The sequence below is a fragment of the Xiphophorus couchianus genome, chromosome 8 (genome assembly GCF_001444195.1).
Source record: "Xiphophorus couchianus chromosome 8, X_couchianus-1.0, whole genome shotgun sequence".
NCBI lineage: Eukaryota > Metazoa > Chordata > Actinopteri > Cyprinodontiformes > Poeciliidae > Xiphophorus > Xiphophorus couchianus.
The window spans coordinates 11,514,554-11,532,967 of NC_040235.1; the positions used below are offsets into that span (position 1 = coordinate 11,514,554).

Below are 18,414 nucleotides of genomic sequence, written 5' to 3' on the forward strand. Positions count from 1 at the left end.
TGATTTTTGTTGTGATTTAGAGTAAAAGCTCTACCATAAATGAAACTGCCCTCATATACACCAACTGCAAATTTTGAGAAATGGGCTTTAGAACAAAGAAGTTTTAACTGATCAGGCTATTTCAATAATTTTGCACCAAGATTTTCAAAATGAGAATTTACTAGAACTGAACTTTTCTCTTCAACCCTCCTACTAATCACCTGCATGATTTGGAGGCTCATTTCCTCTTACCACCAGCTTAGCCTGTATGTTTTAGTAACACTTCTGTGTCAACTTCATGGCAACATTCTCCAACAATCTGGTTCCTGTTTCTAATTGTTGCCCATTATGTTGAAATTCATAGGAAGAGCCATGTTTCTGTGCTGCCCTCATAAACACCATTTTGTCAGAGAAACCAGTTTCAAGTATTTGATGGATGACTTTACTTCAACTTCCTGTTTTTGTACAAAGCGCATGTGAAACACAAGACCCATGTAATCATTCTCAGTCTTACAGATGGCATATGAAATCAGATCCTGAGGTTGGAAAAACTAAATTCCAACAAAGTGGTTTGATGCCCAATGGCTAACAAAAACCTGAAAATCAAGTTTTGAATTTGGATGGGGCTCATGTTTAATACAGAGTATTCATTCACTGAATGTGCCCTTAAAACTTGCTTGCAACTTTGGCAAAAATTGCATCTGTGCAGCATGGCATGAAAGCAATAAGCATATGGTCTCCTGAAGTGTTATCGCTCAGCATGGTTTAATCAGCATTACTGGTGCTCCAAACAGCCACATGTTTACCAAATGATTGATTCAAGTATATTTATTTAATGCCTTTTTCCACTTGTGTGAAAGAAAATGTTATGTATTCTACTTCATGTGTAAAATGGTGCCTTTTGTTCCTCATTGAAGTTCACTAATCTTCAATAGTCAATGCATGTCTACTATCCTCCAGTGTGTGCAGGAGCATGCATGCATTGAGTCATACATGATCCTCTCTGGATCTCCGCCTCATGCCAGAGCATGTGAAAACAAACATCTGGCTTTAAACATGCTCAATAGCCAAAGGCGTGCTCTGGGACATTCTCAGACATTGATCTTGAAATGAACTGGTCTGAGGCAATATCTTTTCAAGTTAACATTGCCAGAAAGTGTTTTTGAGAGGAAAAACCCTTATGTTACATGACAAAAGAAACATTGGCTATGAGTGACTAAACAGCATTTTATCAAATGTAGCTTACTTTCAGAGACTATCTCTTGCTTTTGCTAATAGCTAGCTGGTTAGCTTATCTCATCCATGCAGACTAACCATCTCTTCATCAAATATCTACTTTAACCTGAAGATTGGAATGTCTGCCAATCATTTATGAAGTCATGAACAGACACTCATACTAATTTGTTTTAGTTACAAAAATGATATTTTTCAGCTTGTTAGCTGGTACTCCTTGGACCTTTAATGAGAATCATCTGTTTCCGGTAAAAACGTGACCAACACCTGACTCGATGAGAGGAGGGTGTTCAACTGGCAGAAATGGCCAGTTGAACCCATTTAACGTACTGGGGTTGTGTTTCTCTGTTCAAGAACTGAATGAGTGTTTTTTCTGTTTAGTTGGCTTTTATGGGTGTTGATCCCAGCAATGTTTACTCTAACTTTGTCCTCTGTAAATACCCAACAAGGAAGAAAGAAACTGTTTTAAAATGCTAACATCTTAAAAGTTATTGAAAAAATATATTTTCTTTGCGTTTGGTCCTTTTTACATTTCTAGGTATTTTTATTTAATATAGAAACTTTGTGACATTTGTTTTGAACATTTTTTTTGTTATTGTTAGACCAAGGCTGCCTCTTCTTTTGAATTTGAGAGACTGTAATAAAATTGATATTGTACAAACACAAAGAAAGCTTTCATTTTGTTTTATTTTTATAGGGGCTGTGTGAATTCAACATTGTTTCATTAATATATAAAACTGCATTACTCAATTGCTTAAGTTTTTCAAAACATTGCTAGTACTTTGAGAATGTGACTCATTGGTGGAATAACTTTTTTTATGATTATTATTAATCTCTAGTATTGAAGCAATGGATTCAGCAACACAAACTCATCTACCCTGCTTAACTGTTTAGCATTAAAATCAGTACACAAACAGTTTCATGACTGTCATGCCAATGACTCATGTTAATTTTAAACCGTCTTTAGCAACTTCCTGCTGCATTTATGTATTGCATTTTTGTTTATTTTTATTTTATTTTTTCAAACATGTTTTTAAAAACAAAACAAGCAATCAGTTGGACAGAGAAAAGATTTACATACATAACCAAGATCTAATAAGTGGAGGTTGGATTTCATTTCTGTTTTTACCTATGAACATTTTTCTTTCCACATAATTTTTCTTGTAAAAGGAATAAAATGCTCACTCTTTCATATTTAACTATGTATGTTGAATGTATACATACATGACTGCCGCAGCTCTTCTCTATGTACAAGCTATTTTAAAAGGACAACGGGGTATCATGTCTCATTTGACATTTGTCCAATGCCCATTGTCCTGAGAGTATTTGTTACTGAATATTGCTTCGATGTGGAAATAGTTTAGTTCTCTTTAATCATTCCTTCCCCTTTTTTCTGTTGACATCAGAAGTGCTGATAATCCTTGTCTAAGATTACTTGACCAGAAGAAAAGAGGGAGGGAGGGGGGAAGTAGATACCAGAGTTGAAATCAGATGCACATAAACCAGTTTGCATCCTTGAGATCATCTTCGCAAATAAAACTATGTAGTAATAAGGAAAAAGATAGTTCAGCTTGCAGCCTTGTTGCAATGACCACATTCTAATGACTGTGATTTGTGCTGGCTAATTTGTGTTTGGATTCAGCAGTGAGCAATTACAATACCAGTGTAGCACATGTGGTACCTAGTTATGGTATGACATGGACATATAAACGCTGTTTAGAAGTGCAGCACTGCCGTCTGAAGAGTTCACAAAAGCTTAATTTGGTTTTGCCTCTCAGTCTGGTTTGCATAAGGGCTCCCTGGGCTTACACACTTGTGTGAGTGTGTGCACATAGACATGTTGATTTTGTCATGTCTTGTACGGTGAGTCTTGCGCTGACTTGTCGGCTCCTCCCACGCCAAAGCTTCCAAACTCACCTACTGTTACCCCTCTGATCAGGATATCATATTTTCAGTAAGTATAAACCTCTTCTGTTCTTCCTTATGCTCATTTAAATTCTTTCCACTTTCACTCCAATGTTCTCGTGACAGTTTTTTTTCCAAAATTCTTCTTGTTTTCCACATGCTTTCAAATTTGAAAGCATGTGGGAAACGATGCAAAAATCCAAAAAGCTCTGGAAATCAGGTTGAGTCACTAGCAAACCGAAACATGCAACGAGGTGGATATAACCTTGACATGTCGAATTATGACATCCCTGACAAAGGATGTGTGTGTGATGTGGTTCATGTGGAGAGGGAGGAGGGGATTTTCTTTCCTTGTTTGTGGGTGGGGGGGACAGGCATTTGTTCACTGGACTCAGTTTTCGTCCTCTGTTCTCCGCCCATTTTTTTCCCCAGGTGATCAGACTGAAAGGGAAGTTGAAAGAATCTTTAGCAAACAGATGACTGGACGAGCCAGCAGCAGCAACAAAACCTCCAGCTCACACTTTTGAAGATCCCAGAGTTTTTTAATTGCTTCTGTGAGTTTTTTTGGTGTTTATATATATATATATATATATTATATAATTTTTATTTTTTTTACTTCAGAAAAGGGGTGCAGCACTCTAAAGCTATACTAACCAAATCAGTACTATTTTTAAACTGGAATATTGACACAAATTGTTTTGCAGAAACTGATGTACATGTCTGGATTCTGTCTTGTGGCAACTTCAAGCTACTATAGCTCTTTTAGACAGAAAACCCGTGTTATAGATTGAAACAGCATGTGTCAGATTAGTCTACCAATTAAGTTAGGACCTTAAGCTCAAAGCAGAAATGGCAAAAACTGATAGCATTTCGTAAGGCCAAAAGAGTAAGGTCATTTTTAAATGTATTTTTCTTTAAATGGACTGGTAAACTGTGTAAAAAATTTTTTGTGATGTTGCCCTTAAAATATTTAAGGGCAGGGCGCTAAATCACCAAACAATGTTCTATTCTGTGGATGACAACGCCTTCAACTATTTCCCTGCAGAGTCTGCAGTTTTAAAAGTTAAGAAGTTGCAGATGATAAACCCAGTGAAATTGTAGCGACATGAAAATGTTTGTACTGTCAGTGATAAGTAAAACATTTAGAAGCATATTTAAGCTGGCCCAAAAACGAAGTGGAGATGGTAAATTTAGCTGAATAAAAGGTTAATTGTTTCAAATGAGATCCGGTGACCTAATTATGAAATTAGCCTTTTGAGAAAAGTTTGAGCCATTTTGCAAGACAAAAAAAGAGTTGGGTTCCACACTGTCCATTCTGACCACTCTTGTCAAACCTGTTTTCTGACTTGTTTTGTTCTTTTTTTTTTTTTTTTTTTTTTTTTCAAATTCTATGGTAAAACGTTTAGCTTTTGCACGATAAAATGTAGTGGCATTTAAGAGAAAATTTGCTCTACTGTTTTTTATTATTTGTAGAAATGGAAAGATTGCTCATGTATTAAAAGGAGCATTGCCCCAACCCGTCCTCAAGACATTCCAGCTCCTGTTTTTGTCATGCTTATCATTGTCTTTTAGGGTGTATCCTTACCATTTATTTATAATCTTCCCTCCTTCTGTTCTGTTTTCCACTTAGCTTTACAAAGTTGTAGTGTGTTTTGTCCTCCCCTTGAACTTCTTCTAATACCATGGAAGAGGACCACTGCAGACAAAGCCAGTGCAACAGCCACGGGGCCTGCGTGCCTCCTCCAGATGCCGATGCTAATCTGGTTTGTACATGTGATCTGGGCTACCACGGGGAATTCTGCGAAACAACAGTCAATGGGCATTTGAGTGTACCACTGACCGTAAGCATAATTGTGATCATCGTCGGGCTGGTGATCTTCGCTTTTGTCTTCGCTAAGCTGAGGCAGAGGCAAAAGAGGAATAAGAGGTACTTGGACTTATTATATAAAATAAATTATTGTGGTTTAGAATGTCTTGAAATGTTTTTTGCTTAATTTTGTTTGTTTAAAAGATTTGTCCATGTCTCTTGCTGACTAAAATGAGAACATTCACTGGTGCTTGATTTGTAGCATTAATTAAATATTTTGAATTCTTAGTTGGTGTTTAACAGCATTTATTTTATTTTTTTTATGTTTTAGAATTGGGGAATTCAGGATTGTATAGCTGTCTGAATATTAAGCTACATATCTATTTCAAGATATTTGTTTTCTCATGATCAATTCTTTATTCAAAATTTACACCTCAGTTTGTATGTCCTGTATGGTGTTTTTAGTTTTTTGGGGGGAGAATTTGTTTGCCTCTCCAGTAGAGTTGCCTTTTGTAGTTTGCCCCTACAGGACATTTGTAGTTTTGCACTCATAGAAACTCATTGATTTGCACCCATGGTATCCATGGGTGTGTTTTCGTCCCATTGGTGTGTTTAATGGAAAGTATGACAATACTGAAAAAAGAAAATTAACTCAATCCCACTATGTTTTTTTTTTCTTTGTCAACAGAAAACAACTGGCAGCAAAACAAGGCTACAATGTATCAGCTTAATGTGGATAAATATGAAATATGTCTAAGGTAAGCATGTTTTGACCTAAACAGCTTCTTATTTTTGTATATTGAATACAACTAAGAGAAATTATTTACATATTTCTTCTTACTTGGGTAATGTGGGTAATCAAATGTATTAGTCTAACATTACACATACTGTCAATATTACTACCAATGAAAAAAAATGCATCACGTGTCACTGGATCACATTGCTACAAGCCTGAAGTAATTAACTGTTAATTTTTCTAAAAGTAAAATATAATAAACGTAAAATAACTGTAGCCTTATTTCTACTTGTTTATATCGGACAATTCAGGCTAACAAATTACTAAAATTAATGTCAAATGCGTTGAAAAGGGGAAGTATAAACTAGGAAGATAGAACTACAACATTGATGTAGAAGCCTATCTAGTTCTAATTAAATTATAACTAAAACTAACCTAATTGAAATTACTCTTGTATTTCACATAACAGGAACAATTAGCAAATACCAGCCAGAAAATGAAAAACTGATCAACTAAAACATTTTTTGAAATGCCTAATATAAACTATAAAACAAACCCAGAGGATTAAATATTAAAACAAATAACCAAAACCTGACCTAATGTGAACAATTACAAATTTAGTAGAAAATAAAAAACAGAGAAAATAAACGACTAATGGATAAATACCAAGATTGTTCAAATTAAAGCAGAAATAGGAAATATAGTTAACTTTGTCAGTTGTTGTTGCCAGTTTATGTTAATTAGGTCAACAACTGCTGATACTTACACAGATCAGCCATTTAGCAATTACTTTTCTATTAATGTCATATTTTTGTCATATTTACAGTGCAGTCTGTCATCTAGATGCTAGTTTTTCAGCTGTTTTCTTCAACTTTATATTAATTGATTAAAATCCAAATGTCTCTCATTCTTGTCCAGGTTAACAATGTCTTGGATAATTTCCACCCCATCATGTTCCTGGTTGTTTGAGTGCGACCCTTCCAAACGGAAAGCAGATATGCATTTTTACTCACTGCAACTGACTTTGTGCTGCAACCTCTTAAAGCCACAAACACTGAATTTACTGAAGCACCTTGACTCATGAGCCTGTTTGCTTTATTCAGCTGACACTCTATGCAAAGAATGTTTCCTGCAGGACAAATATGAGGTTCTGTTGGATTTTGTTGTTACAATCGTCACTCTTTGACATTTCTTTCATGCAAAGTCTTCCAGCGCAATTATGCAAATGTTCAACCACTTTGTATGACGAAGCAGGAGCTTTGGGCGGAGGCATTGATCTCATGAGAACCAGCTTGTTGTGTTTAACTGGTGTTAGCCAGGATTTTTCAAGGTCATAAGGTTTTGATATCTCTTTAAACGATATATAATTTACCCATCCCATAATTGCATAGTTTTATGATGGAAATAATTTATGTACTGTGTAGTTCACCGCTTTAGTGCTTTTGGTCTGTTTTTTGTTTTTGTTTTTTGTACTGGTATGTTTTTTTTTGGTCTGTTTTTTTTTTTTAAAGCTACACAAGGAAAGTTTTATTACTTTTTATGTCCTGACACAAAATACACCATACCTTACTGACTTTTTTATACTTAGAAAAATATGTGGGTCCATTTGATCATTGTCTAATGAAGTGTCATAATTTGTTTTTAATCCATTTTATTTCCTTGATTATGCACACAACTGTCCCATAATAATTACAACCCCTACCAATGCAAGCTAGACTGTATAGTTTTCTGTCCTTCTGTTTATTTAAATCTTTCTTTTTCATTTGTTAACCAGATCATTTGTTTGTGTTTGTTTTGGTCTGTGGAGCATTTTTTTGGCGTAAGTATCCAAAAAATATTTTTCTCTTTAAGAGGTAGTCATTACTTATCAGATATTTGAGCAATATTTTTTTACAGTCTTCCTTGTAAATAACTATCTGATCCATGTAATGTCTTAATTCATGGATCAGATCATGGCTCTGTCATGTAATTTCATATAAAATTAGCTTCAGTTTAAAACCTCTTAAATGTTTGAGATGTCTGAAGAAGGCAGAGAGTCAGTTTGGAACCAACTCAATTCTTATTAGCCACTGATTTGACTGTCTGGTTAGAACCTTTATTTCTAAGAACTAAGGTCATTCAGATTGTTGTCTGCTATAGGTAAGATGATGACTGCACTCAATGTCCCCACAGAACTCTTACGTTAACAATCTAGGTAAACCCATTTTAAAGTAGCGAAGTCACTTTATACACTCTACAGCACCAGTAAAACAAAAAGGTTTGTGTATATAAAGAAGACATTAGCTATATAAGTTATGTTTAAAAAATAACTTTTTCTTGTACAAAACTGAACTATGAGTGTTAAGCAGATCATTTGTAGATTTCTGCTTTAATAATCTGAGTTTGACAAACTACAAGACTCGTTTACAGTCACTAGACACATTTCTAACCACTGCTGCTGAACATCTATTTTGTCACATTAAGGTAATTACTCCTTAATTTCTCAGTCGATATTCTGGTGAGTTTAATTTTATTCATCTAAAAATGAAAAATGCAATAAACCTTTTAAGTGCTTTTTATATACGCTTAAACAGTGTATCTAAAACAATATAACACTTGTCTTTTTTTTATTCTAATAAAGTCTATAAAACATTTTCTTTCTAAAAACTGTCAGTTTTTGTATTGTTTTTATTGCTGTCTTTCAGATTTGTTGAAGCAGCACAGCTATAAGTCTGTCTCTGCTGCACAGTGTCACTGCAGTTAGAAATTAACTTCTGAAAACCATTCAATAAATTAGACTGTCCATTCTGAATTTGCCCACACAAACTTAATTATTAAATCAACTCATTTTTTCCCCCAAATTTACCATCCAATCTGTCATTATCTGACAAATTTGATGGTGGAAATCCTTTTAAATTCTACACTTTGATTTGGCCATTCTGGTGCATATGATTTTGACCAAATCAGTCAATATTTTTAGTCTCAAGTGTTACGTTTAAGGAAATAGCAGGAATGTACTTTATCTGCAGAGTTCATACAGTTGGTATAATTTTTCTCCAATACTAAATTATGCCAGCATTTGAAAACTGCATGTTGTATCTAGTTTATCTCTGCCTAAAGCTACAAAGCAAAAACAGAATATATTTTTATCAAAACCCTGGAAATGTGCAGCACGAGCATGAGAAACTGTGGGTTACCATCATGGACAGGCATGTTGGGTGCATACTGAAAGATATTTTATTTCAGATGCCTCCTGCTCAGCTATATTAATCTCAAATTTCTGCTTCAAAAGCAGAAGCGGTTTTTGATATGGCAGATATGCCTCACAAAATAAGGTGGCATTCATTCAAGGACACTTCAAAAAATCTATCACTTGTGTCCTAAACAAGTTTCCTGTTGCTATCAAATCCTCTATATAAGCTCCTTGTTAAAGCTTAGTGTGTTAATCCTGTCGTTGCATACTCTCGCTCATCTGTTTTGATAAACTGCCAACTTGCCTTGACATGTTGTACAGCAGCCACAGAACCTACCAAACTCCTCCAGCAGGTGGTGCCAATCTGCTTTAGGAATGATGTGGACGACACTGGGAACATCTGCTGCAAAACGGTAAAGGGGAAGTTAGATTTACCACTGACCATCATCATCATCTTCACTTTTGTTCTCACCAAGAGGCTGCAGAGGCCAAAGCACAGCTTCAAATCAAATTCTCATAATGAATGTGTGTAGAATGAAATTATTTAATTTATTTTATTAAAATTATAAATGAAGTTGAAGGATGAAACCTTTTGATTGACTTCAAGTTTATAGTCTGTACTTTATACCTTTTGTAACAGTAAATTATTTTTATGCATACAAAAGCAAACTCAATGTGTTTTGTCAATTTCTACCTAATAAATTAGGTATGGACTATTTCACATAGCTTTCTTAGAATTAACTTGTGAAGTATCAGCACTGGGCCTTTTCTCAAAGCCTAGTCCCTGAACTTTTCTTTGTCCATTATTCATATTTCACTCACATATATTTAATTTATTTTTTTTCTTTAAACATTCTCTTAAAGCATATTTACCCAAAAATGCCTTGTTGTGTTTTATAGAAAATGTATTTACTATCTTGACTAAAAAACGTTTTGTAGTCCCCCCCCCCCAGAGGCGAGCTGGGATTCTGCGATTAAAGCACTTAGTCACAGCCTTCATAATTCCTCAAAATTGACTTCTATATTTTTGTAAATTGATCTGGCTTGTTTTCCCATCTAGTTTGTTCAAAATTATCAGTAAGATTAAAAAAGTAACTAAGAAGTTTGTTTTTCTTTAATCTATAGGAATGTTTAGGCACCGATTCTCTAAAATTCACATATGATGAACTCTACATAAGCTTGTGATTGGAAATATTAAGTTATGTGTGTATGTATATATACCGTGTGTGTGTGTGTGTGTGTGTGTGTGTGTGTGTGTGTGCATATGTATGTGTAACCTACCATATATAGATTAAATGGGTGAATATTTTTTTCACAATAAAATAAATGTCCATCAAATTTTCACGTTGCTCAACAAAATTGAAGACATGTTGCATACGTCTGCTTCACTGCTCTCTCTAGGGATCAGCCAAATCTTCACTTGCAGACAGACCGGTAGACTGACAGAATAACAGGTCTAAGGTATCTGCTGAAAATGAGACAAGCTAACAAAACACATTTGTTTTTCAGTATTATAAGTGTTCTTTTCTGATTTCTTTTTTCACTGTTTGACTGCCTTTCCTTAATAGAGGTGAATTTGAAGGTCTTTACTTTGGGCTGTAACTGCTGCTCGTAAATATACATGCAGTTATGGTGATTATATTTTGCTTTCTAATTTTGATCACGATTATGCCATTATTATTGACATGTCTTTCAGAAAAATGCAATAAATCTTCTGCCTAAATATGTTTATGAATACTCGACAGTTTACTTTTAAGTACTTTTAAATTCTTTAGATTTTATGTAAAATGTATAAAATAGTGTTCTTTTTAACTAAGGAAAGAAATATTGTGAGATTTAAAATGGTCAGATAATTAGATGTTCAAACTTTCTTGTATATTACATAAACTACTACAAATATAGGGGATCAGATAATATAGGAGGGTGTTATTTCATTTAGAAGCAATCCCTTAAATTACTATTCATTGACTAGGATAGTTAGATGGTGTACGTACAAGCTGCATTTTAATGTCCTTCTGTATTTGATTGATGAGCTAACATAAACTCCAATACATAAACTCCAGTAGTCATACAAGACCACAAGCAACCAACCTTGGTTACCTGAGAAAGTGTCTGAGACAAGATCAAACTCATGCCATGTCAACATGTGTTTTTAAAGTAATGGGCAAACCTCACGATTCCGGTGCGTAGCGACATGAAACTTGAAACTTTATGCTAATATTGACTCTTCTGCATACTAAATAGAAAGTTTAACAGAGCTATAGCACTTTCATTATGTAACTTGCTGTTGGGGAATATATTTTTGTGAAGACTCAAAGTTTATCTTGGCCAGAATCAAAGTGTAGAAACCTTGCAGCAAACAAACTTTCAATGGAAAGTTATTTTAGGTCGTTTGAAAAACTTGCCACTGGTCAAATAAAGAGGGATGATGATAAAAGTGTTTCATAAGTGCTTTGCTTTTAAACTTTTCACTGAATATATTATTATGCCATTGGTTGATTTTGGCAAGCTAAAATGTAACTTCTAGTTACCTCCTGCAATATGTTCTTTAATAATAATTTTATGTTGGGTTAGTTATTTTATTAAGTGAATCATCTTGTTTCTCTATGAAAACCAAAAAGCATCTAAAAATAAACTACAGAAGGAAAGATTTATCTGTTGAATAATATTGATAATTTTACACCACGACACACAGACATGATCTGATTTTATGTGGAAGAAGAATCACCAAGTGTCTCCAGATGGCTGATGGTTAAGGAACTAGAAAAAAAAATACTGAATAACTACCACAGGTGCTTTTATTTTTTGTTAAACTCTAATTATGACCAACCCAGCACTCAAAACACAATTAATTGGGAGGACATTTCCTGCAACCAAGAATTATGACAGCATTAAGAATATGGATAAATAGACGGATAGAATAATAAACATACAAAATGGAGGATGGAGTGAATGATGGTCAATGAATGGAAGAAGGGACACACTGATGTAATGTTGGATCAAACAAAGCATGAATGAAATCATGGAATGATGGATTGATGAGCAATGAACAGCTGGATTTCAGGGGTCAAATTCATGGATGGATTAATAATGAATGGCTCAAAAGACAGATGGATAGATTAAAGTTGAAATTGAGTGAATACAACTAGAGATTAAAAACCTTGTTTTTGAAAATGAAAGAGAAAAAGACAAAAATATAGATTAAAACCTGTCGCATTACAGCAGGCAGACCACACATACACATCATATCAGACTAGACGAAATGTTTACAGTCAGAGTTTTCTGCCTCTGAGTTACTGAGAAACTACTTAAAATGTTCAATGACCCCATTAGTCATGTGTTGGTGTTTATTATGGGTGGTTAGGTTTCTTGCATTTAGATCTGTGCTTTTGTTTCTCATTCGCTTTGTTTTGGACAGTCTGGTCCTTTGTGTTCTGTCTTCTCTTTACTTCCTGATTTCTTACTGTTTCTGAGTTTCTCAGTCTCTTTATCAAAATTCTGTATAGACCATAAACCCTGCAGTCAACCAGTAGAATCCGGATAGAACTGAACAGAAGCTCCACCCACAACCTTGTTTATCTGCAATGGTTTCATCCAAAAAAACAATCACAACCTAAGTTGGATTTAAAACTGTCATTAGCACTAAGAGAACTACATTCAAGCATTGAGAGAAAACTTTATTTCTTAAATAGCTGGGTTTTAACTTTGTTCAGGTGTTGGAAGGGTGTGAGAAACTATGCTTGCCGCACTCCAGACACGCCTTCACCTGTCATAAACTAGCACTCTCTTGGGTATTCAATATATTCATAACAATTTACATCTGTAAAGCAGAGAGTCATCACCATGTTTCATTGTGTAGGTTTATTACTACATGCAACACTTTGCCAGCATTAAAATTGTAATTAAAATTGTTTTATTGCATTAGTATTTCTTATGTTGTGCCAGATTCTCCCTCAACACCTTTCTTGCTAAAAAATATACCACTGACTTCCATGAAATACACTTTTTTAATGTCACTGTGGTTATATGCAACTGCTAAAGTATTACTTTTTATTCAATTCAAGTTGTGATTATACATTTTTCATAGTATTCAACCATCTCTGACCACTATATGTTAAAACTGTTAATCCAGTATTTATATTATGGAGTAATTTGACTATCAGGTGGTCCCAGAGAATAAAAATCAAATTCATATTTATTTAAAGAATTCAGGAAATATGTCACTGATCAGGGCTGACGCATGCTTTTTTTCTTTGACCCCATCCAAAACTGCAATGCTAATCAAAGCCTGACTCCTACTTGTATGGAGGAAAATACTTCATATTTTGGTTCTCTTTTAAAATAACATTTCAAATCCGTAAACTCAATTTTAAATATACAATTACATACAAATATACAATTTTGAATATACCGAGTTCAGTAGTTTTGAAGTAATAGTTTTTTAATGCATTGTCATGAAGTTGTAAATTTGAGAAGAGCGTATGTATTTTAAAAAAAAATGCTTTCATTTAAGCTTGACTGAGACTGTGCCTTAAATAACAGGTTTCTTCAAGGAGAACTGCATTGCAATTTCTTGCAGGACCTTGTAGTGACAAAAGACTCACCAGGAACCTCACCTTTCTTTTTTGCTCGAACAAAGAAAATAATGCTGTTGTACAAGATGCATAAAGAGCCCAGCCTCTCAGACAGGTCGGACTACATTGTCTGTATACTTTGGGAGGAGAAGCCAGTAAACATGTGGAACTGAGGAAAAGAGAAATATAAAATGCAACTTGGAAAGAAGGCAATTGCTTTGTTTCTTTGTGCGGAGGGAGGCGAAAACATTGTCCTTAGCCATATTTTTCTAATTTTATCATCATTGCAAATATTTTTCATCATACTTTGCTCCAATAGCAAATGCTCCACCCAGCTTTAACCTAAACCAATAGACATGTACAGCAAACATAAATTTCCAGCTAAAGCAAACATCTCCAATTCTTTGCACTTTTAAGTAAAAACGGGGGTTCAGTTAGGAAGCAGAGTGCACATTTAATAGACATTCAGAACAAATGGCAACACATTATCCATTTGGGGAAGCTTCTTTCAACAGAGACTGCCTTTTATAAAGTGCATAAGAACACAGTATTTACATAAAACAGAAGTACAAAAGCTGATAAGATCATAAACAGCAGCATTTACAAAAATTCTTTCTTCATTAACAACAGATTGATCGCTAGACATACTCATTTTTGTTCTCCAATTACAACAAATGTAACTTTTATAGTTGATGCATTGCCTATTTAAAAACTACAATACTCTTCATTTTTTGTTCCCTATCTTCTCATTTTCCCCGTTTTATAACAAGTCTCTGACTCATTTCCCTCACTCAGATGGGTCTCATAGATCAACATCGTAGGGTCTGCCGGTGAAGGAGGGGTTGCTGGCTCCTGAGCGGGCCCCGGGGCTCTTGGCCCTGGGGAAGGACACATCTATGTCATCATCGACGGAGGCCGGATAACTGCTGGCGGCGCTGCTCCTGGGTCGGCTCAGGCTCGGCACCTCCACGCGTCTCGGTTCCCTTTTCGGTTGGCTCCTGGGGCCGAGGACTTCTTCAATCGGCCTCTCTCCGCGGTTCCTTCCGCCACAGCAGCGGCAGCAACCGAGGGCCATGACGATGCCACCCAGGACTTCAAATATTCCACCGATGAAGCCCAGTACGATACAGTAGCCGGCGCGGATGTCTATCCGCTCGGTGACTGTAGTGATGTTGTTGATGATGTGAGTGTACCAGGAGACAGGGATGAGGGTCAGGACGCCTGAGCAGAAGATAAGAACGCCGGCCACTGTGCAGAGCGCCCACCGAGGTTGGTCTTTCCAGCAGCGCACCCCCGGGATGGCCACAGCAATCCCCACCAGATTCACAATCAGGGAGCCCAACATCAACCCCTTAGAGATCGGAATGATGTTGTTCGAGAAGTAAGTGGTGTCCGTTTGACCACACTGCTGTCTTTCAGTGGCTGTGGCGGCAATGCAGACGTCAAAGATCCCTTGCTCGTAGACCCGATTAGCTGGAAGATTGGTGAAACCTTGCAGAGTCCTCCAATTTGGGGCCACGGTAGTGACGAGACTCAGGATCCATCCGCAGGGAGCCATCACCATTCCAAAGATCAGGATCCCCGGGGTGCGCATCGTCGTGCGGACCCATTCTGTATCTCTTCTTCTGAATAACGACGGCATGGTTGTTATCAGTCCCTAACCTCGTGTTCAGAGACTAGGCGCGACTGACTTTTGACACCTATGAGTGAGGGCATTAAAAACAAGTCCAACTGAAACTTTGCAGTGGGAGGACACTTTCCAGTTTGTTCCCGTCTCTAAACAGGACAGGTGCGGCGCACCGCGCTGGAGGCGGGCGGGGTTTTTTTTCTCTCTCTTTTTTTTCATCTTCACCTGCTACCAAAAACAAGGACAGGGACCAGTTTCGACGAGACCTTTTCTGTTTCAAATGTGCGTATCTGATAAAGATCACACCAGTTATAAAACACGTTTCAAATAGTCAGTCAGAATGAAGACAAACCCTCAATATTTTTCTCAAATGCAATTAAAATTGCGCTACTGATTGAAACTCACACTATATGTAACACCCATCTAATCCACACAGGCTACAAGATGAAAACAAGTCCAGAAATTAAGCCATTAAAAAAGGAAGTAATTGAGTAGGCCTATATGACGACAAAAAGGCAAGGAAAAGAAAAGAAAAATCCCTCAAATCTGTCAATATTCAGAAAGCACAGATTATCAGTTTAAATTAATACCAACTGGTTTAGTTGATGGCCTTTAAAATATTCCTCATATTCATATATCCTCATATTCCTACCCATCATCCAAATAGTAAGATATTGAGTGAGATTTATTATTCATTCAATTTATTAATTTACATTTGTGTATACTTGTGTGTATGTAAAGTTTACCCATTTTATTACAGCAGCATTACACAGCCTCAGACATTTGTTAAGGTTTTTAGGTTTGCTTCGTCACCCCAAGATTAGTGATCGGTGGCCTCCATCTTGCCAGTCTTTTCAAAACTTCTCACAAATTCATCTAAAGCTTCAGAGACAGAGTCTTGTTTTGACTGTAGTTTGAAAAGGTCAAAATGGTTGCAAGAGAACTATTAATGGAAGGAATGCTGTTCTGCTGGATTCTTTTGTGCTCCAGCATCTTTCTCTTTTCTAAAATGAAAATAAATACTCAGTGAATTTCAATGGGCTCAATAAAAGCCCACTGATATGCATTCAGTATTCCAAACATATCAAGATTCTTTCAAAAGCATCTGTAAAGTTCATACAGCTCTCAACCAGTCTTTAACTATCAACAAAACAGATTAACTTCTAGAAGGAAAATTAGATTCTAACCCAATGCAAATTATCTTTTTCTTATTGTGACTTTAATCTTATGTAGTTGAAAAATAATTGCCTTTTTAACTGATTGGGATCAATCAGTGATTGAATGCTACTTTATGCTAATATTTTCACTAAAAGTGTGAAAGTCCAAGTTTGAGGTCACATTTTTCTGAAGGTGCATGATGCTGTTTGTAGTTTTGTTCCCAGAACGTTGAGAGTTGTGACACATAAAGAGCAGCTGACAGAGGAATGGCAGGCATGTCAACCAACCAGACTGACTTTGCATGGTCATGGTGATTAACCCTTGATAACATCTTATTTTTCTGTCCATATTTACAAAACTGAATCCTTGTCATCGTGACTGTAATCATATGTCACCAAGTTTGTTTTTTTTATTACTAACATGAAACTCACACAAAAGTCCAAATACTATCCACACCATTGCATTATGTGATTTGTTTATCTGATGTCCTCAGTGTGACCACCTTTGTAAGAGCACAGGTTTTGCTTGGCTGATGCATGCAGGTGTTTAAGACAATGCCAAGGACAGAAACATTAGCGGTAAACTTACAGGAGCAACCATCAATGTGGAATATGTTATAATGCCATCTACAATGCCATCTATTAATCCATCAATGAAAGGTGACAAGTGTTTTCAAATGGAAAACAATTCTGAATTTTCTCAGGAGGGAAGGTCCAAGCAATTTCCCCATTGCCAAGTTTCAATCGTGGTGTTAGAGAAGAGAAGATTCATGCTATATAGCTAACATAGAACCATGACACATTATAATCATTAGGATGACCATTAAATCCTCTGAATATTAAAGTATTCTGGAGTCAAATGTGTGACCCCATAGCTGAATCGTAGCTAAAACTGAGTCAGCAAAAGGACAGTTTTGCCAAGCACAGTAGAATAGATAGAAAAGAATCATAGTGTTGCAACGACCCATTCAAAATCCAGAACTCAAACTGATTCAAATGCCATTTTCAAGCGATCTGTGAAGAATGTGATGTATTAATGTGGAATTGGTTGTGGCATAGGTTCTGATATGCAAAACACAATAACTAAAAGAGGGTGTGCTCTCATTTTATGTTCACTTTCTACACCGAACAGCCTAACAGATTTTTTTGTCTATGTTTGGATTTTAAGGTTAGCCTTGCAAAAGTAGGTTGATCTAGTTGTTTCCTGTAACTGTTGCCAAATATTTACAGGTTCACAGTTTCGACTGACGAGCTGACTGACAAAGTGTTCAGATGCCAATGATGCCATTTTAGATGTTTCATGATTAATTTAAAAAGTTGTTAATAAACAAAATATATTGGACACATATGATTAATTTGTATTACCGTAATCATTTTTGCTTAGTTCTGGGACAATTATTGAGCTTATAAAAAGCAAAAGAGGCAACAGACACATTAGTCTAAACATATATCAATATATTTTGTTTTAATTGATTTCATAATATTCTAACTTTGAATCATGAATTTGTATTTGTTAAAACATTTGTTTGAGTTCATCTTTAACATTTTCAAGGCATGCCCCAAAAGCTAAACCTAACAAGGCTTTATTCTAGAACTTCTGCTGCCATCTGATGGCAAATAAATGTAAAAGCTGTAACATTGCTGGATACACGCTTAAGGTTTCTGTTTCAAAAGTGCATTTAAACATCCTTATTGTCAATATTGCAGACACGTTGGACCTTGTTGTTTGTCTACTCTGGGTTTAAAGATTTATTTTGTTTATTTTATTACCTTTAGAAATCTGAAAGTGTAAAAGAAAAATAAATTGATTTCTGCACCTGGGCAGACGGCCAGTCAATCACAGGGCAACACACAGAGCCACATCCAACATCAAATGCACGAATACATTTACACCAAACTGGAATTTAGAGGGACCAATTAACCTAAAAGTTCTGTTTATGGATTTTGAAAGGAAGTCTGGGAAAACCTAATTGAGCCACCGAGCAGTCTGTAATTATTTTTAAGAAAATAAATTGAACTATGCTCCCAGATATGTCAATAATATTGTTCAATATAGCAGCTATAAACCACTGAAACTGACACAAAGAACAACAAATCCGCGCATAAAATAATTACAGAATATAACAGAACAAGACACAATTTAGAAATCTAACGATGTATTTAATAAAGCATTTAATAAATTCCTTCACAAAGCCTGGGGTATTTTAAATTTTTTTTATTTTTG

General features: G+C 35.7%; 1 protein-coding gene and 1 long non-coding RNA gene across 2 annotated transcripts; one reads left to right on the forward strand and one right to left on the reverse strand.

Annotated features, from left to right (window-relative positions):
- The first annotated feature begins 3,066 nt into the window (after nucleotides 1-3,066).
- Nucleotides 3,067-8,306, forward strand: LOC114150114 (uncharacterized). The gene is made up of 5 exons (XR_003596670.1): nucleotides 3,067-3,166; nucleotides 3,550-3,671; nucleotides 4,748-5,044; nucleotides 5,613-5,682; nucleotides 6,579-8,306. It is a non-coding gene; the product is annotated as an uncharacterized LOC114150114 (long non-coding RNA).
- A 5,529-nt stretch (nucleotides 8,307-13,835) lies between these two features.
- LOC114150123 (claudin-23-like) lies at nucleotides 13,836-15,113 on the reverse strand. Its single transcript, XM_028026349.1, has one exon. It carries the CDS (start codon nucleotides 15,046-15,048, stop codon nucleotides 14,209-14,211), a length of 840 nt encoding a protein of 279 aa, XP_027882150.1. The 5' UTR covers nucleotides 15,049-15,113; the 3' UTR covers nucleotides 13,836-14,208.
- Between the last annotated feature and the right edge of the window lie 3,301 nt (nucleotides 15,114-18,414).

Excerpts from the sequence above, each read along its gene's own strand:
- LOC114150123 (XM_028026349.1), bottom strand. The coding sequence starts at position 15,048 with ATGCCGTCGTTATTCAGAAGAAGAGATACAGAATGGGTCCGCACGACG.